General features: G+C 55.9%; 1 protein-coding gene across 1 annotated transcript in view; it reads left to right on the top strand.

Annotated features, from left to right (window-relative positions):
- Window positions 1-19,451, top strand: part of CPSF1 (cleavage and polyadenylation specific factor 1) — a 72,380-nt gene extending 52,929 nt beyond the window's left edge. The window contains exons 26-38 of the mRNA XM_033072442.1: window positions 969-1,121; window positions 1,885-2,001; window positions 2,846-2,936; window positions 4,517-4,601; window positions 6,438-6,579; window positions 8,757-8,909; window positions 11,222-11,398; window positions 12,375-12,441; window positions 13,793-13,840; window positions 13,925-14,080; window positions 17,048-17,177; window positions 18,484-18,622; window positions 19,334-19,451. Of these exons, the coding sequence (XP_032928333.1) occupies window positions 969-1,121; window positions 1,885-2,001; window positions 2,846-2,936; window positions 4,517-4,601; window positions 6,438-6,579; window positions 8,757-8,909; window positions 11,222-11,398; window positions 12,375-12,441; window positions 13,793-13,840; window positions 13,925-14,080; window positions 17,048-17,177; window positions 18,484-18,622; window positions 19,334-19,381 (1,506 nt within the window). The 3' untranslated portion in view covers window positions 19,382-19,451. The remainder of the gene's footprint in view (window positions 1-968; window positions 1,122-1,884; window positions 2,002-2,845; window positions 2,937-4,516; window positions 4,602-6,437; window positions 6,580-8,756; window positions 8,910-11,221; window positions 11,399-12,374; window positions 12,442-13,792; window positions 13,841-13,924; window positions 14,081-17,047; window positions 17,178-18,483; window positions 18,623-19,333) is intronic.
- The last annotated feature ends 1,166 nt before the right edge of the window (window positions 19,452-20,617 follow it).

The following is a 20,617-nucleotide window of genomic DNA, read 5'->3' as shown; positions in this document are numbered from 1 at the left end:
GGGATCTGGGCAGGGACCCCAAATCTCTGGGGGAAATTCTAAATCCATGGGGGAGAAACCCCTGAAACGGAGCAGAGACCCCAAATCTGGGCAGGGACCCCAAAGCTGGGCAGGGACCCCAAAACCTGGGGGGGATCTGGGCAGAGACCCCATATCTGGGCAGGGACCCCAAAACCTGCCTGGGACCCCAAATCTGGGGGGAATCTGGGCAAGGACCCCAAATCTATGGGGGGAGAGCTGGGGGGCACCCCAAACCTGGGCAGGGACCCCAAAACAGACAGAGACCCCAAATCTGTGCAGGGACCCCAAAGCTGGGCAGGGACCCCAAAAACAGACAGGGACCCCAAAACCGGACTGGGACCCCAAATCTGGGCAGGGGGCTCTGAGTACCCCATTCCTGGGGGTCTCTGGGTATTCCCAGGTGTCCCTCACCTGTCCCCATTCCCAGGTGTCCCTCACCTGTCCCTCACCTGTCCCAGGTGTCCCTCACCTGTCCCTCACCTGTCCAGGTGTTCATTTGTGGTCCCTCCCCTCACTGGATGCTGCTGACGGGGCGGGGCGCTCTGAGTGCCCATTCCCGGGTGTCCCTGTCCCCATTGTCACCTGTCCCCATTGTCACCTGTCCCACCTGTCCCTCACCTGTCCCTCACCTGTCCCAGGTGTTTATCTGCGGCCCCTCCCCGCACTGGATGCTGCTGACGGGGCAGGGCGCTCTGAGTGCCCATTCCTGGGTGTCCCTCACCTGTCCCCATTGTCACCTGTCCCCATTCCCAGGTGTCCCTCACCTGTCCCTCACCTGTCCCTCACCTGTCCCAGGTGTTCATCTGCGGCCCCTCCCCGCACTGGATGCTGCTGACGGGGCGGGGCGCTCTGAGTGCCCATTCCTGGGTGTCCCTGTCCCCATTGTCACCTGTCCCCATTCCCAGGTGTTCCTCACCTGTCCCTCACCTGTCCCTCACCTGTCCCAGGTGTTTATCTGCGGCCCCTCCCCGCACTGGATGCTGCTGACGGGCCGGGGCGCTCTGCGCCTGCACCCCATGGCCATCGACGGCCCCGTGGAATCCTTCGCCCCCTTCCACAACGTCAACTGCCCCAAGGGCTTCCTGTACTTCAACCGCCAGGTGAGCGCACCTGGGACACCTGGGGGCGGCTGGGGGCACCTGGGGGCAGCTGGGGACAGCTGGGGACACCTGGGTACACCTGGGGACAGCTGGGGTACAGCTGGGGACACCTGGGGACAGCTGGGGACACCTGGGGACAACTGGGATACACCTGGGCACACCTGGGCACACCTGGGCACACCTGGGGGGGCACCTGAACAGCCCCAAGGGCTTCCTGTATTTCAACCACCAGGTGAGTGCACCTGGGCACACCTGGGCACACCTGAGCCATTTTGAGTTCATTTTTGGATATTTTGGGATCAGGGTGACTGAGGATCAGCGTGCTCACCTGTGCCTGTACCTGTGACACACCTGGCTGTGTTTTGGGTTCATTTTGGGATTTTTTGGCTCAGGGTGAGCTGAGGATCAGCGTGCTCACCTGTACCTGTGACACACCTGGCTGTGTTTTTTGGGGCAGGGTGAGCTGAGGATCAGCGTGCTCACCTGTACCCGTACCTGTGACACACCTGTGACACACCTGGCTGTGTTTTGGGGTCAGGGAGAGCTCAGGATCAGTGTGCTCACCTGTACCTGTCCCTGTGACACACCTGGCTGTGTTTTGGGTTCATTTTTGGGATATTTTTGGATTTTTTGGCTCAGGGTGAGCTGAGGATCAGCGTACTCACCTGTACCTGTACCTGTGACACACCTGTGACACACCTGGCTGTGTTTTGCTCACCTGTACCTGTCCCTGTGACACACCTGGCTGTGTTTTTTGGCTCAGGGTGAGCTGAGGATCAGCGTGCTCCCCGCGTACCTGTCCTACGACGCCCCTTGGCCCGTGAGGAAGATCCCCCTGCGCTGCACCGCTCACTACGTCGCCTACCACGTGGAGTCCAAGGTGGGCGGGGCTGGGGGCACACCTGGGCATGACCAGAACTCACCTGGGCACACCTGGGCACGGCCAGAACACACCTGGGCATACCTGGGGACACTGAGAACACTCAGGGCAAACCTGGGCACACCCAGAACTCACCTGTGCAGAGCCAGAACACACCTGGGCATGGCCAGAACTCACCTGGGCACACCTGGTCATACCCAGAACTCACCTGGACGCACCTGGGCCATACCCAGACCTCACCTGGGCACACCTGGGCACACCTGAGCTGTGCCCAGAACTCACCTGGGCACAGCTGGACACGCCTGGGCCGTGCCCAGAACTCACCTGGACACACCTGGGCCATGCCCAGAACTCAGGTGATTTTGGGGGGGGTCCCAGGTGATGTCTGGGGGGTCTCAGGGGAGTCCCAGGTGATTTTGGGGGTCTCTCAGGTGTGTCACCCCCCCCAGATGATTTTGGGGGTCTCTGGGGGGTCCCAGGTGATGTTGGGGGGTCTCTCAGGTGTGTCCCCTCCCCAGGTGATGTTGGGGGGTCCCAGGTGATGTTGGGGGTCTCTCAGGTGTGTCCCCTCCCCAGGTGATGTTGGGGGGTCCCAGGTGACGTGGGGGGTCTTTCAGGTGTGTCCCCTCCCCAGGTGATTTTGGGGGGGGTCCCAGGTGATGTTGGGGGTCTCTCAGGTGTGTCCCCTCCCCAGGTGATGTTGGGGGGTCTCTGGGGGTTCCCAGGTGATTTTGGGGGGGTCCCAGGTGATGTTGGGGGTCTCTCAGGTGTGTCCCTCCCCAGGTGATGTTTGGGGGGGGTCCCAGGTGACGTTGGGGGTCTCTCAGGTGTGTCCCCTCCCCAGGTGTACGCGGTGGCCACGAGCTCCCCCCACCCCTGCACGCGGATCCCGCGCATGACGGGGGAGGAGAAGGAGTTCGAGAGCATCGAGAGAGGTGAGGGCAGGGACACACCTGGGGACACACCTGGGGACACCTGGGAGAGCTGGGACACACCTGGGAGAGCTGGGGACACCTGGGGACAGCTGGGGACACCGGGGCACACCTGGGAGAGCTGGGGACAGCTGGGGCACCTGGGGATACCTGGGGGAGCTGGGACACACCTGGGGACACCTGGGGAGCTCTGTCCCCAGTCCCAGTGTCCCCAGTCCCAGTCCATCCCAGTATCCCCAGTATCCCCAGTATCCCCACTCCCAGTATCCCCAGTATCCCAAATCCCAGTGTCCCCAGTCCCAGTCCATCCCAGTCCATCCCAGTATCCCCAGTCCATCCCAGTATCCCCAGTGTCCCCAGTCCATCCCAGTATCCCCAGTGTCCCCAGTCCATCCCAGTCCATCCCAGTCCCCCCAGTATCCCCACTCCCAGTATCCCCACTCCCAGTATCTCCAGTATCCCCACTCCCAGTATCCCCAGTATCCCAAATCCTCAGTATCCCAAATCCTCAGTATCCCCAGTACATCCCAGTATTCCCAGTCCCAGTATCCCCATTCCCAGTGTCCCATGTCCCAGTATCCCCAAATCCAGTCTCCCCAGTCCATCCCAGTATCCCCAGTATTCCCAATATCCCCAGTATCCCCATTCCCAGTATCCCCACTATCCCAGGTATTACCAGTCCCAGTCCCCCCAGTCCATCCCAGTTCCCCCAGTCCATCCCAGTATCCCCAGTCTATCCCAGTACCCCCAGTATCCTCAGTCTCTGTGTCCCCAGTCCCAGTCTATCCCAGTATCCCCAGTCCCAGTATCCCCAGTATCCCCAGTCCCAGTCCATCCCAGTCCCCCCAGTCCATCCCAGTATCCCCAGTATCACCAGTATCCCCAATTCCAGTTTCCCCAGTCCCAGTATCCCCAGTCCATCCCAGTATCCTCAGTATTCCCAGTATCCCCAGTATTCCCAGTCCATCCCAGTCTCCCCAGTATCCCCATTCCCAGTATCCCCAATCCCAGTATCCCCAGTGTCCATCCCAGTATCCCCAGTATCCCCAGTCCCAGTCCCCCCAGTGTCCCCAGTCCATTCCAGTCCCCCCAGTCCATCCCAGTATCCCCAGTTCTCCCAGTCCATCCCATTATCCCCAGTCCATCCCATTATCCCCAGTCCATCCCAGTATCCACAATCCCAGTGTCCCCAGTCCATCCCAGTGTCCCCATTCCCAGTCCATCCCAGTCCATTCCAGTCCCCCCAGTCCATCCCAGTATCCCCAGTCCATCCCAGTATCCCCAGTCCATCCCAGTCCCCCCAGGCCCTCCCAGTCCATCCCAGTCCCCCCAGTCCATCCCAGTCCCCCCAGTCCCTCCCAGTCCCATCCCAGTCCCCCAGTCCATCCCAGTCCATCCCAGTCCCCCCAGTCCCCCCAGTCCCCCCAGTCCATTCCAGTATTCCCAGTCCCCCCAGTCCCCCCAGTCCCCCCAGTCCCCCCAGTCCCCCCAGTCCATCCCAGTCCCTCCCAGTCCCTCCCAGCCCATCCCAGTCCCCCCAGTCCCCCCAGTGCCCCCAGTGCTGACCGCCCGTGTCCCCCCAGACGAGCGCTACGTGCCCCCCCAGCAGGAGGCGTTCAGCATCCAGCTCATCTCACCCGTCAGCTGGGAGGCCATCCCCAACACCAGGTGGGACCAAATCATACTGGGAACTGAGAAATTATACTGGGAATGTAAAAAATTATACTGGGAACTGAAAAATTATACTGGGAAACCCAAAAATCCCACTGGGAACCCTAAAAATCATACTGGGAATGCCAAAAATTATACTGGGAACCCTAAAAATCCAACTGGGAGGCCATCCCCAACACCAGGTGGGACCAGAATCGTACTGGGAACTGGGAAATTATACTGGGAACTGAGAAATTATACTGGGAACTGAGAAATCATACTGGGAAACCCAAAAATCCCACTGGGAACCCCAAAAATCCAACTGGGAACCCCAAAAATCCAACTGGGAGGCCATCCCCAACACCAGGTGGGGAACAATCATACTGGGAATGCAAAAATCATACTGGGAATGCAAAAATTATACTGGGAATGGCAAAAATTATACTGGGAACTGGAAAATTATACTGGGAAACCCAAAAATTATACTGGGAAACCCAAAAATCCCACTTGGAACCCTAAAAATCCAACTGAGAACCTTAAAAATCCAACTGGGAACCCTAAAAATCCAACTGGGAGGCCATCCCCAACACCAGGTGGGACTAAATCATACTGGGAACTGAGAAATTATACTGGGAATGCCAAAAATTATACTGGGAACTGGAAAATTATACTGGGAAACCCAAAAATCCCACTGGGAACCCTAAAAATCCAACTGGGAACCCTAAAAATCCAACTGGGAGGCCATCCCCAACACCAGGTGGGACCAGAATCATACTGGGAACTGGGAAATTATACTGGGAATGTAAAAAATTATACTGGGAACTGAGAAATTATACTGGGAAACCCAAAAATCCCACTGGGAACCCTGAAAATCTAACTGGGAACCTTAAAAATCATACTGGGAATGCCAAAAATTATAATGGGAAACCTAAAAATCCAACTGGGAGGCCATCCCCAACACCAGGTGGGACCAGAATCGTACTGGGAACTGGGAAATCATACTGGGAACTGAGAAATTATACTGGGAATGGCAAAAATTATACTGGGAACCCTAAAAATCTAACTGGGAACCCTAGAAATCCAACTGGGAGACCATCCCCAACACCAGGTGGGACTAAATCATACTGGGAATGCAAAAATTATACTGGGAATGGCAAAAATCATACTGGGAATGGCAAAAATTATACTGGGAAACCCAAAAAGTATACTGGGAATGCCAAAAATCTAACTGGGAACCCTAGAAATCCAACTGGGAGGCCATTCCCAACACCAGGTGGGGAACAATCATACTGGGAATGCAAAAATCATACTGGGAATGCAAAAATTATACTGGGAACTGAGAAATTATACTGGGAAACCCAAAAATCCCACTGGGAACCCTAAAAATCATACTGGGAATGCCAAAAATTATACTGGGAACCCTAAAAATCCAACTGGGAGGCCATCCTCAACACCAGGTGGGACCAGAATCGTACTGGGAATGGGAAATTATACTGGGAATGGCAAAAATCATACTGGGAACTGAAAAATTATAGTGGGAAACCCAAAAATCATACTGGGAACCCAAAAAATTATACTTGGAACCCCAAAATATTCTCAGGAACCCCAAAAATCCCGCTGGGAACCCCAAAAATTATACTGGGAACCCCAAAATCATACTGGGAACCCCAAAATATTCAACTGGGAACCCCAAAATCCAACTGGGAACCCCCTTAAGTGCCCTCCTAAACGCACCTGAGCTCACCTGTGCTCATCTGAGCTCACCTGTGCTCACCTGTGCTCACCTGTGCTCACCTGAGCTCACCTGTTCTCACCTGAGCTCACCTGTGACCCCACCTGCCCTCACCTGTGCAGGATCGCCCTGGAGGAGTGGGAACACGTCACCTGTATGAAGACGGTGTCGCTGCGCTCCGAGGAGACGGTGTCGGGCCTCAAGGGCTACGTGGCCGTGGGCACCTGCCTGATGCAGGGCGAGGAGGTCACCTGTCGGGGCAGGGTGCGTACCTGGGGGCACCTGGGATACACCTGGGGACACCTGGGATACACCTGGGGGCACCTGGGCACACCTGTGTGTCCCACACACACCTGAGAGGATATCCCAGCACTCACCTATGTGTCCCACGCTCACCTGTCCCATCCTTACCTGTGCCACTCTCACCTGTGCCACACTCACCTGTGTCACCCTCCCCTGTCCCACACTCACCCGTCCTGTGCTCACCTGTCCCCAGATCCTGATCCTGGACGTGATCAAGGTGATGCCCCACACTCACACACCTGTGCTGTCCCGTACTCACCTGTTCTGTACTCACCTGTCCCACCCTCACCTGTCCCACCCTCACCTGTCCTGTGCTCACTTGTCCCACTCTCACCTGTCCCATGCTCACCTGTCCCACCCTCACCTGTCCCACCCTCACCTGTCCTGTGCTCACCTTTCCCACGCTCACCTGTGTCACCCTCACCTGTGTCGCACACACACACCTGTATCCCATGCTCACCTGTCCCATCCTTACCTGTGCCACCCTCACCTGTTCACCCTCACCTGTCCCACCCTCACCTGCCTGTGCTCACCTGTGCCACCCTCACCTGTGTGTCCCACCCTCATCTGTCCCACGCTCACCTGTCCCATGCTCACCTGTTGCAGATCCTGATCCTAGACGTGATGGAGGTGGTGCCCCACACTCACACACCTGTGCTCACCTGTCCCCCCCCTCACCTGTCCTGTGCTCACCTGTCCCACGCTCACCTGTGTCACCCTCACCTGTGTCGCACACACACACACCTGTATCCCACGCTCACCTGTCCCACTCTCACCTGTCCTGTGCTCACCTGTCCCACTCTCACCTTCCTGTACTCACCTGTGCCACCCTCACCTGTCCTGTGCTCACCTGTCCCACTCTCACCTTCCTGTACTCACCTGTGCCACCCTCACCTGTCCTGTGCTCACCTGTCCCACTCTCACCTTCCTGTACTCACCTGTGCCACCCTCACCTGTGTGTCCCACCCTCACCTGTCCCCTGCTCACCTGTTGCAGATCCTGATCCTGGACGTGATCGAGGTGGTGCCCCACACTCACCTGTGCTCACCTGTCCCACCCTCACCTGTCCCACCCTCACCTGTCCCACACTCACCTGTCCCCAGATCCTGATCCTGGATGTGATCGAGGTGGTGCCCCACACTCACCTGTGCTCACCTGTCCCACCCTCACCTGTCCCACCCTCACCTGTCCCCCCCCTCACCTGTCCCGTGCTCACCTGTTGCAGATCCTGATCCTGGACGTGATCGAGGTGGTGCCCCACACTCACACACCTGTCCTGTGCTCACCTGTCCCACACTCACCTGTCCTGTACTCACCTGTCCCACCCTCACCTGTCCCACTCTCACCTGTCCCACCCACACCTGTCCCACCCTCACCTGTCCCACCCTCACCTGTCCTGTGCTCACCTGTCCCACTCTCACCTGTCCCACCCTCACCTGTCCTGTGCTCACCTGTCCTGTGCTCACCTGTCCCCTGCTCACCTGTCCCCAGATCCTGATCCTGGACGTGATCGAGGTGGTGCCCCACACTCACACACCTGTACTGTCCCCCCCTCACCTGTTCCCTGCTCACCTGTTGCAGATCCTGATCCTGGACGTGATCAAGGTGGTGCCCCACACTCACACACCTGTCCTGTGCTCACCTGTCCCCTGCTCACCTGTCCCCAGATCCTGATCCTGGACGTGATCGAGGTGGTGCCCCACACTCACACACCTGTGCTGTGCTCACCTGTCCCACCCTCACCTGTTGGAGATCCTGATCCTGGACGTGATCGAGGTGGTGTCCCACACACACACCTGTGCTGTCCCACCCTCACACACCTGTCCTGTGCTCACCTGTGCCACCCTCACCTGTCCTGTGCTCACCTGTCCCACCCTTACCTGTCTCCCCCTCACCTGTGTCACCCTCACCTGTTGCAGATCCTGATCCTGGACGTGATCGAGGTGGTGCCCCACACTCACACACCTGTGCTGTCCCCTCTCACCTGTCCCACCCTCACCTGTCCCACACTCAGCTGTCCCCCCCTCACCTGTGCCACCCTCACCTGTTGCAGATCCTGATCCTGGACGTGATCGAGGTGGTGCCCCACACTCACACACCTGTGCTGTGCTCACCTGTCCTGTGCTCACCTGTTGCAGATCCTGATCCTGGACGTGATCGAGGTGGTGCCGGAGCCGGGGCAGCCGCTGACCAAGAACAAGTTCAAGGTGCTCTACGAGAAGGAGCAGAAGGGGCCGGTGACGGCGCTGTGCCACTGCCACGGCTACCTGGTGTCTGCCATCGGGCAAAAGGTACACCTGGGCACACCTGGGCACACCTGGGTACAACTGGGTACAACTGGGTACAGCTGGGTACACCTGGGCACACCTGAGATACACCTGGGGACACCTGGGATACACCTGGGATACACCTGGGGACACCTGGGCACACCTGGGATACACCTGGGACACACCTGGGGACACCTGGGCACACCTGGGGACACCTGGGCACACCTGGGATACACCTGGGATACACCTGGGGACACCTGGGCACACCTGGGGACACCTGGGCACACCTGAGATACACCTGGGCACACCTGGGATACACCTGGGGACACCTGGGCACACCTGGACACACCTGGGCACACCTGGGATACACCTGGGGACACCTGGGCACACCTGGACACACCTGGGCACACCTGGGATACGCCTGGGGACAGCTGGGATACACCTGGGCACACCTGGGGACACATGGAACACACCTGGGCACACCTGGGCCACCAAGGAGGTGTCAGGGGCCACCAAGGAGGTCTCAAAGGTCACCACGGTGCCACCAAGGTGTCCCTGTCCCCCCAGATCCTCTTGTGAAGCCCAAGGGCCAACAAGCCAACCTTGGTGGCCACTCATTGTTTATTGGATTTGGGTTGGGATGGCCACCAGGGAGATGCCAAAGGCCACCAGGGAGGTCTCAAAGGTCACCACGGTGCCACCAAGGTGTCCCTGTGTCCCCAGATCTTCCTGTGGAGCCTCAAGGATGAGCCAACCTTGGTGGCCACTCAATGCCAGTTGGGTTTGGGTTGGGATGGCCACCAGGGAGGTGTCAGAGGCCACCAGGGAGGTGTCCAAGGCCACCAGGGAGGTGACAGGGGCCACCATGGAGGTGTCAAAGGCCACCAAGGTGACCTCAGGGTGTCACTGTGTCTCCTCAGATCCTCCTGTGGAGCCTGAGGGCCAACGAGCCAACCTTGGTGGCCACCCAGTGTTGGTTTGGGTTGGGATGGCCACCAGGGAGGTGTCAGAGGCCACCAGGGAGGTGTCAATGGCCACCAAAGAGGTGTTGAGGGCCACCATGGTGCCACCAAGGTGTCCCTGTCCCCCCAGATCTTCCTGTGGAGCCTCAAGGACAACGAGTTAACCTTGGTGGCCACTCATTGTTTATTTGGTTTGGGTTGGGATGGCCACCAGGGAGGTGTCAAAGGCCACCAAGGTGGTGTTGAGGGTCACCACAGTGCCACCAAGGTGTCCCTGTGTCCCCAGATCTTCCTGTGGAGCCTCAAGGACAACGAGCCAACCTTGGTGGCCACTCATTCCTTATTGGGTTTGGGTTGGGATGGCCACCAAGGAGATGTCAAGGGCCACCAGGGAGGTGTTACAGGCCACCAAGGAGGTGTCACAGGCCACCAAGGTGGTGTCAAAGGCCACCAAGGTGACCTCAGGGTGTCACTGTGTCTCCTCAGATCCTCCTGTGGAGCCTGAGGGCCAACGAGCCAACCTTGGTGGCCACTCAGTGTTCATTGGGTTTGGGTTGGGATGGCCACTACAGAGGTGTCAGGGGCCACCAGGGAGGTGTCAAAGGCCACCAAGGTGGTGTTGAGGGTCACCACAGTGCCACCAAGGTGTCCCTGTGTCCCCAGATCTTCCTGTGGAGCCTCAAGAGCAATGAGCCAACCTTGGTGGCCACTCAATGTTCGTTGGGTTTGAGTTGGGATGGCCACCAGAGACGTGACAGGGGCCACCAGGGAGGTCTCAAAGGCCACCACGGTGCCACCAAGTTGTCCCTGTCCCCCCAGATCTTCCTGTAGAGCCTCAAGGACAACGAGCCAACCTTGGTGACCACTCAGTGTTCGTTGTGTTTGGGTTGGGATGGCCACTACAGAGGTGTCAAGGGCCACCATGGAGGTGTCAAAGGCCACCATGGTGACCTCAGGGTGTCACTGTGTCCCCTCAGATCTTCCTGTAGAGCCTCAAGGACAACGAACCAACCTTGGTGACCACTCATTGTTGGATGGGTTTGGGTTGAGATGGTCACCAGGGAGATGTCAAGGGCCATCAGGAAGGTGTCACAGGCCACCAAGGAGGTGTCAAGGGCCACCAGGAAGGTGTCAATGGCCACCAAAGAGGTGTTGAGGGGCCACCATGGTGCCACCAAGGTGTCCCTGTCCCCTTAGAGCTCTCTGTAGACTTTGAAGGGCAATGAACCAACCTTGGTGGCCACTCAATGTTCGTTGGGTTTGGGTTGGGATGGCCACTAGAGACGTGACAGGGACCACTAGGGAGGTGTCAAAGGCCACCAGGGAGGTCTCAAAGGCCACCACAGTGCCACCAAGGTGTCCCTGTGTCCCCAGATCTTCCTGTGGAGCCTCAAGGACAACGAGCTGACGGGGATGGCGTTCATCGACACGCAGCTCTACATCCACCAGATGATCAGCGTCAAGAGCTTCATCCTGGCCGCCGACCTCATGAAGAGCATCTCGCTGCTGCGCTACCAGGAGGAGAGCAAGACGCTGTCCCTCGTCAGCCGGGTGCGCCGCGCGGGCTACCGGATGGGGATCGGGGCTACCGAACCCACACGGGGCTACCAAACTCCTGTGGGGCTACTGAACCCACACGGGGCTACCAAACCTTCCTTGGGGCTACCAAACCTTCCTTGGGGCTACTGAACCCACATGGGGCTACCAAACCTTCCTTGGGGCTACCAAACCTTCCTTGGGGCTACCAAACCTACACGGGGCTACCAAACCTTCCTTGGGGCTACCAAACTCCTGTGGGGCTACTGGATGGGCCTTGGGGCTACCGAACCCACACAGGGCTACCAAACCTTCCTTGGGGCTACCAAACTGGCCTTGGGGCTACCAAACTCCTACTGGGACTACCAAACTCACATGGGGCCACCAAACTGTCCTTGGGGCCACCAAACCAGGCTTGGGGCCACCAAACCCCCACGGGGCAACAAACCCATCAAGGGCCACCAAATTCTCATGGGGCCACTAGAGCTACCTTGGGGCCACCAGGCCACCAAACCACTCCCAGGGCCACCAAATCCACCCTAAGGCCACCAAACCCCCTCAAGGGGCCTGGGGACATCTCAAGGGACATCCAGGGGTCCTGGGTGACACCTGAGTGTTCTGGGGTCACCTGAGGGCCCTGGGGGTCACCTGAGGGTGCTGGGGGACACCTGAAGGTCCTGGGGGACATTTCTGGGGACACCTGAGGGTCTTGGGTGACACCTGAGTGTTCTGGGGTCACCTGAGGGTGTTGGGGACACCTGGGGGTCACCTGAGGGTCTTGGATGACACCTGAGAGTCCTGGGGGACATTTCTGGGGACACTTGAGCATCTTGAGGACACCTGAGGGTCTTGGGTGACACCTGGGTGACACCTGAGGGTTCTGGGGGACACCTAGGGGAAACTCAGGGCTCTTGGAGGACTCTTGGGCTCTATGGGGACGCCCAGGTGCCACCCCCGGTGCCGGTGTCGGTGACGGGCGTGTCCCCTGCAGGACGCGAAGCCGCTGGAGGTGTACAGCGTGGATTTCATGGTGGACGGCAGCCAGTTGGGATTCCTGGGTACGGACACGGCCTGGGGCGGGAGTTTGGTGACGGTTGGGTTGGGTTTGGTTGGGTTGGTTGAGTTTGGGTTGGGTTTAGTTGGGTTTGGTTGACTGTAGTTGGGTGTGGTTGAGTTTGGTTGAGTTTAGTTGGGTTTGGATGAGTTTGGGTTGAGTTTAGTGTGTTTTGGGTTGAGTTTCATTGGGTTTGGTTGGGTTTAGTTGGGTGAGGTTGACCGTAGCTGGGTTTGGTTGAGTTTGGGTTGAGTTTAGTTGGGTTTGGTTGGGTTTAGTTGGGTGTGGTTGACTTTGGGTTTAGTTGGTTTTGGGTTGGATTTTGTTGGGTTTGGTTGACCATAGTTTGGTTTAGTTTGGTTTAGTTGGGTGAGGTTGGGTTTAGTTGAGTTTGGGTTGGGTTTAGTTGGGTTTATTTGAGTTTGGGTTGGGTTTAATTTGGTTTGGTTGAGTTTGGGTTGGGTTTAGTTGGGTTTGGTTGACAACAGTTGGGTTTAGTTGGGTGAAGTTGAGTGAGGTTGACCATAGCTGGATTTAGTTGAGTTTGTTTAGGTTTGGTTGAGTTTTGGTTGGGTTTGGTTGAGTTTTGGTTGGGTTTAGTTGGGTTTGGTTGAGTTTAGTTGGGTTTGGTTGAGTTTGGTTGGGTTTGGTTGAGTTTTGGTTGGGTTTAGTTGGGTTTGGTTGAGTTTGAGTTGGGTTCAGTTTGGTTTAGTTGGGTTTAGTTGAGTTTAGTTGGGTTTTTTGAGTTCGGGTTTTATTTAGTTGAGTTTGGTTGGGTTTCATTGAGTTTGGGTTGGGTTTGCTTGGGTTTAGTTGGGTTTGGGTTGGGTTTCGTAAGGTTTAATTGAGTTTGGATTGGATTTAGTTGAGTTTGTGTTTGAGTTTGATTGAGTTTGGATTGGGTTTAGTTGAGTTTAGGTTGAGTTTAGTTGACTTTAGTTGGGTTTGGTTGAATTTAGTTGGGTTGAGTTTGGGTTGGGTTAGTTGGGTTTGAGTTTGGGTTGAGTTTAGTTGAGTTTGAGTCAAGTTTAGTTGGGTTTTGTTGAGTTTGGGTTGGGTTTGGTAGAGTTTGGGTTGGGTTTAGTTGGGTTGAGTTTGGGTTGGGTTTAGTTGAGTTCAGTTGGATTTAGTTTGGTTTGGTTGAGTTTGGGTTGGGTTAATTTGGTTTAGTTGAGTTTGGGTTGAGTTTTGGTTGAGTTTGGTGGAATTTGGATTGAATTTTGGAAAATTTGGGTTAAATTTGGGTTAAATTTTCGTAAATTCAGTTTAAATTTTTGTAATTTGGGTTAAATGTTGTTGAATTTGGGAAAATTTGGATAAATTTGGGTTAACTCTGCCAACTCCCTCCCCCGCAGTGTCGGACCGCGACCGGAACCTGCTGGTGTACATGTACCTGCCTGAAGGTGAGCGGGGCGGGGCCGGCTGAGCTCAGGTGAGCTCAGGTGAGCCCAGCTGAGCCCAGCTAAGCCGTACCTGTCCCCCCCCAGCCAAGGAGTCGTTCGGGGGGCTGCGGCTGCTGCGCCGCGCCGACTTCCACGTGGGCGCGCACGTCAACACCTTCTGGCGCACGCCGTGCCGCGGGCACGCCGAGGGGCCCAACCGGCGCTCCAGCACCTGGGAGAACAAGCACATCACCTGGTTCGGTGAGTACGCACCTGGGGACGGGTGGGGACACCTGGGGACACCTGGGACACACCTGGGACACACCTGGGGACACCTGGGGACACCTGGGACACACCTGAGGATGGGTGGGACACACCTGGGGATACCTGGGGAACACCTGGGAGAACAAGCACATCACCTGGTTCGGTGAGTACGCACCTGGGGATGGGTGGGGACACCTGGGACACACCTGGGGACACCTGGGGAAAGATAGGATACACCTGGGGACACCTGGGACACACCTGGGAGAACAAGCACATCACCTGGTTCAGTGAGGGACACACCTGGGGACACCTGGGACACACCTGGGGACACCTGGGGACGCCTGGGGACACACCTGGGGACACCTGGGACACACCTGGGGACACCTGGGGACGCCTGGGGACACACCTGGGGACACCTGGGACACACCTGGGGACACCTGGGGACGCCTGGGGACACCTGGGGACACCTGGGACACACCTGGGGACACCTGGGGACACACCTGGGAGAACAAGCACATCACCTGGTTTGGTGAGTACACACCTGGGGACGGGTGGGGACAGGTGGGACACACCTGGGCACACCTGGGCACACCTGGGGAACACCTGGGGACACCTGGGACACTTCTGGGGACACCTGGGACACACCTGGGGACACCTGGGACACACCTGGGGACACCTGAGAACATCTGGGAACACCTGGGAGAGCAAGCACATCACCTGGTTCGGTGAGGGGCACACCTGGGGACGGGTGGGACACACCTGGGGACACCTGGAGAGAGGTAGGACACACCTGGGGACACCTGGGACACACCTGGGGATGGGTGGGACACACCTGGGGACGGGTGGGACACACCTGGAGACATCTGGGGAACACCTGGGGGCACCTGGGGAACACCTGGGGACACCTGGGGACACCTGGGGACACACCTGGCACACCTGGGACACACCTGGGGACGCCTGGGCACACCTGAGGCAGGGCCCATCCTGCATCTCTGAGCACCAATCAGAGCTGGGGATGAGTTTGGGGTCAGGATTTGGGGTTGGGATTTGGGGTTGGGATTTGGGTTTGGGATTCAGGGTCAGGATTTGGAGTGTCAGGATTTGAGCTCAGATTTGGGTTGTCAGGATTTAGGATCAGGATTTGGGGTCGGGATTTGGGGCTCAGATTTGAGCTCAGATTTGGGGTCAGGATTTGGGGTTGGAATTTGGGGTGTCAGGATTTGGGGTTGGAATTTAGGGTGTCAGGATTTGGGGTTGGAATTTGGGGTGTCAGGATTTGGGGTTGGAATTTGGGGTGTCACGATTTGGGGTGTCAGAATTTGGGGTTGGAATTTAGGGTGTCAGGATTTGGGGTGTCAGGATTTGGGGTTGGAATTTGGGGTGTCAGGATTTAGCATCAGGATTTGGGGTTGGGGTTTGGGGTGTCAGGATTTGGGGTGTCAGAATTTGGGGTTGGGGTTTGGGGTGTCAGGATTTGGGGTGTCAGGATTTGGGGTTGGAATTTGGGGTGTCAGGATTTAGGATCAGGATTTGGGGTTGGAATTTGGGGTGTCAGGATTTGGGGTGTCAGAATTTGGGGTTGGAATTTAGGGTGTCAGGATTTGGGGTGTCAGAATTTGGGGTTGGGGTTTGGGGTGTCAGGATTTGGGGTGTCAGAATTTGGGGTTGGAATTTGGGGTGTCAGGATTTGGGGTGTCAGGATTTGGGGTGTCAGAATTTGGGGTTGGAATTTGAGGTGTCAGGATTTGGGGTGTCAGAATTTGGGGTTGGAATTTAGGGTGTCAGGATTTGGGGTGTCAGGATTTGGGGATGGAATTTGGGGTGTCAGGATTTGGGGTGTCAGGATTTGGGGTGTCAGAATTTGGGGATGGAATTTGGGGTGTCAGGATTTGGGGTGTCAGAATTTAGGATCAGGGTTTGGGGTTGGAATTTGGGGTGTCAGGATTTGGGATCAGGATTTGGGGTTGGAATTTGGGTTGTCAGGATTTAGGATCAGGATTTGGGGTCGGGATTTGGGGCTCAGATTTGAGCTCAGATTTGGGGTCAGGATTTGGGGTTGGAATTTTGGGTGTCAGGATTTGGGGTGTCAGGATTTGGGGTTGGAATTTGGGGTGTCAGGATTTGGGGTGTCAGAATTTGGGGTTGGAATTTTGGGTGTCAGGATTTGGGGTGTCAGAATTTGGGGTTGGAATTTGGAGTGTCAGGATTTGGGGTGTCAGGATTTGGGGTTGGGGTTTGGGATGTCAGGATTTGGGGTGTCAGAATTTGGGGTTGGAATTTAGGGTGTCAGGATTTAGGATCAGGATTTGGGGTTGGAATTTAGGGTGTCAGAATTTGGGGTTGGAATTTAGGGTGTCAGGATTTAGGATCAGGATTTGGGGTTGGAATTTAGGGTGTCAGAATTTGGGGTTGGGGTTTAGGGTGTCAGGATTTAGGATCAGGATTTGGGGTCGGGATTTGGGGTGTCAGGATTTGGGGTGTCAGAATTTGGGGTTGGAATTTAGGGTGTCAGGATTTGGGGTGTCAGAATTTGGGGTTGGAATTTGGGGTGTCAGGATTTGGGGTGTCAGGATTTGGGGTTGGGGTTTGAGGTGTCAGGATTTAGGATCAGGATTTGGGGTTGGAATTTGGGGTGTCAGGATTTGGGGTGTCAGAATTTGGGGTTGGGGTTTGGGGCTCAGATTTGGGGTGTCAGAATTTGGGGTTGGGGTTTGGGGCTCAGATTTGGGGTGTCAGAATTTGGGGTTGGGATTTGGGGTGTCAGAATTTGGGGTGTCAGAATTTGGGGTTGGGGTTTGGGGCTCAGATTTGGGGTGTCAGAATTTGGGGTTGGGGTTTGGGGTGTCAGTATTTAGGGTTCAGATTTGGGGTCAGGGTTTGGGAGTTGGAATTTGGGGGGTTAGGATTTGGGGTTCAGATTTGGGGTGTCACATTTGGTGTCACATTTGTGTGTCCCTTTTGCAGCGACGCTGGACGGGGGCCTGGGGCTGCTGCTGCCCATGCAGGAGAAAACCTACAGGAGATTGCTGATGCTGCAGAACGCGCTGAGCTCCGCCCTGCCGCACCTGGCGGGGCTCAACCCGCGGGCATTCAGGTGAGGGCACACCTGGGCACACCTGGGATACACCTGGGGACACCTGGGGACACCTGGGATACACCTGGGGACACCTGGGATACACCTGGGATACACCTGGGGACACCTGGGATACACCTGGGATACACCTGGGCACACCTGGGCTCACCTGGGCACACCTGGGCACACCTGGGCTCACCTGGGCACACCTGGGCACACCTGGGATACACCTGGGCACACCTGGGGTACACCTGGGCACACCTGGGCACACCTGGGCACACCTGGGCTCACCTGGGATACACCTGGGCACACCTGGGGTACACCTGGGTACACCTGGGCTCACCTGGGCACACCTGAGCTTTCCCTCACCTGTCCCTCACTTGTCTCTCCTGTCTCTTACCTGTCCCACACCTGTCTCTCCCCTGTCCTCTCTCACCTGTCCTGTTCCACACCTGTCCCTCACTTGTTTCACCTGTCCCAATTTCCCACACCTGTCTCACCTGTCCTGTCCTTCACCTGTCTCCCGTCTCACCTGTCCCACCTGTCCCTCACCTGTCTCACCTGTCTCACCTGTCACACCTGTCTGTATCTCACCTGTCCCACCTGTCCCACCTGTCCCACCTGTATCTCACCTGTATCTCACCTGTGCTCACCTGTCCCTCACCTGTCTCTCCCGTCTTACCTGTCCCACCTGTCTCACCTGTGTCTCTCCCCTGTCTCACCTGTCCCTCACCTGTCTCACCTGTCCCTGTCTCACCTGTCTCTCACCTGTCTCCCCTGTCTCACCTGTCTCCCCTGTCCCACACCTGTCTCCCCTGTCCCACCTGTCTCACCTGTCCCTGTCTCACCTGTCTCACCTGTCCCTGTCTCCCCTGTCACACCTGTCCCTGTCTCACCTGTCTCACCTCTCACCTGTCTCACCTGTCCCTGTCTCCCCTGTCACACCTGTCCCTGTCTCACCTGTCTCACCTCTCACCTGTCTCACCTGTCCCTGTCTCACCTGTCCCACCTGTCTCTCACCTGTCTCCCCTGTCTCACCTGTCTCCCCTGTCCCACCTGTCTCACCTGTCCCTGTCTCACCTGTCTCACCTGTCCCTGTCCCACCTGTCCCACCTGTCTCCCCTGTCCCACCTGTCACACCTGTCTCCCCTGTCCCACCTGTCACACCTGTCTCCCCTGTCCCACCTGTCCCTCACCTCTGTCCCACCTGTCTCACCTGTCCCCCCTGTCTGCCCTGTCTCACCTGTCTCCCATGTCTCACCTGTGTGTCACCTGTCCCTCACCTGTCTCCCCTGTCCCACCTGTCCCCCCTGTCCCACCTGTGCAGGTTGCTGCAGTCGGAGCGGCGCCTGCTGCAGAACGCCGTGCGCAACGTGCTGGACGGGGAACTGCTGGGCAGGTTCCTGTACCTGAGCGCCATGGAGAGGGGAGAGCTGGCCAAAAAGATCGGCACCACACCTGACATCGTGAGTGTCACCTGGGACAGGGGTGGGACAGGGGTGGGACAGGTGTGGGGCTGGTTTGGAACAGGTGATGTTTTGGACAGGTGAGATTTGGGACAAGTGAGGCTTGGGACAGGTGAAATTTGGAACAGGTGAGATTCAGACAGGTGAGGTTCAGGACAGGTGAGATTCAGACAGCTGAGATTTGGGACAAGTGAGGTTTGGGACAGGTGAGATTTCAGACAGGTGAGGTTTGGGACAGGTGAGATTCAGACAGGTGACATTCAGACAGGTGAGGTTTGGGACAGGTGAGATTCAGACAGGTGACATTCAGACAGGTGAGGTTTGGGACAGGTGAGGCTCAGACCAGGTGAGACTCAGGACAGGTGAGGCTCAGACCAGGTGAGACTCAGGACAGGTGAGATTTGGGACAGGTGAGATTTGGGACAGGTGAGGTTCAGGACAGGTGAGGTTTTTGGACAGGTGAAATTTGGGACAGGTGAGATTCAGACAAGGTGAGATTTGGGCCAGGTAAGATTCAGACAGGTGAGATTTGGGACAGGTGAGATTTGGGACAGGTGAGGCTCAGGCCAGGTGAGATTCAGACAGGTGAAATTTGGGACAGGTGAGATTCAGACAGGTGAGATTCAGACCAGGTGAGGCTCAGACCAGGTGAGGTTTGGGACAGGTGAGGCTCACACAGGTGAGTCCCTGACTTTTCACCTCCCCCCACAGATCCTGGACGACCTCCTGGAGATCGATCGCGTCACCGCCCACTTCTGAGGGACCCAAACACCCCAAAATCCCAAAAATCCCAAATCCCAAAATCCCAAAAACCCCAAATCCCAAAACCTCAAAATCCCAAAAAACCCAAAGACCCCAAAATCCCAAAAATCCCAAAATTCCAAATCCTTGTTTATAATAAAAGAAAAACTCACAGTTTTGTTTTTGGGGTTTATTTGGGGTTTTTGGGGTTCACCCAAATTTCCTCCCAAAATCCCAAATCCCCCAAAATCCCAGAAATCCCAAAATCCCAAAAATCCCAACCCCCAAATTCCCGTTTGTAATAAAATAAAAATTCACAGTTTTGGGGTTTATTTGGGGGATTTTGGGGTTCACCCAAATTTCCTCCCAAAATTCCAAAATCCCAAAAATCCCCAAATCCCCAAAAGCCCAAAAACCCCAAAATCCCCAAACCCCAAAATCCCCAAACCCAAAAATCCCAAAATCCCAAAAATCAAAAAAATCCCAAAATCCCAAAACCCCAAAATCCCAAAAACTTTAAATCCCAAAATCCCAAAACCCAAAATTCCCAAAAACCTCAAAACCCAAAAATTCCCAAATCCCCAAACCCCAAAAATCCCAAAAATCCCAAAAACCCCAAATCCCAAAAAACCCCAAAACCCCAAAACTCAGTTTGTAATAAAAACCAACTCAAAGTTTCATTTTTTTAGGGTTTTATTTGGGGGATTTGGGGTCACAGTGGTTTGGGATTCACAGTGAATTTTAGGGAGAGGGATCGTGGGATTTTTGGTGATTCTGGGATTTTTTGGGGATTTTTTGGGGATTTTTTTGGGACTTTTTTGGGATTTTTTGGGGATTTTTTGGGGGGATTTGAGGTGGATATTTTATGGGATTTTGGGGACATTTGGGGTTTTTTTAAAGGGTTTCAGGTGCATTTTGGTGGGATTTTTGGGGGGATTTTTTGGGGGGATTCAGGGGATTATTTGTGGGATTTTTTGGGATTTTTTAAAAGGATTTGAGGTGGATTATTTGTGGGATTTTTGATGATTCTGGGGGGATTTTTGGCGGTTTTCAGGGTTTTTATTGTGGGATTTTTGGGATAGTTGAGGTGGATTTTCGGTGGGATTTTTGATTTTTTTGGGGGGTTCAGCTGGGTTTTTGTGGGATTTTTTTGTGGGATTTTTGGTGGGTTTTGGGATATTTTGGGGGGTTTTTGGTGGGAATTTTTGGAGGGATTTTTGGTGGTTTTGGGGGATTTTTGGGGGATTTTCAAGG

This window comes from Catharus ustulatus, chromosome 1 (genome assembly GCF_009819885.2).
Source record: "Catharus ustulatus isolate bCatUst1 chromosome 1, bCatUst1.pri.v2, whole genome shotgun sequence".
Lineage (NCBI taxonomy): Eukaryota > Metazoa > Chordata > Aves > Passeriformes > Turdidae > Catharus > Catharus ustulatus.
The sequence above is the reverse complement of the archived record's forward strand: the minus strand, read 5'-3'. Positions and strand labels throughout refer to the sequence as shown.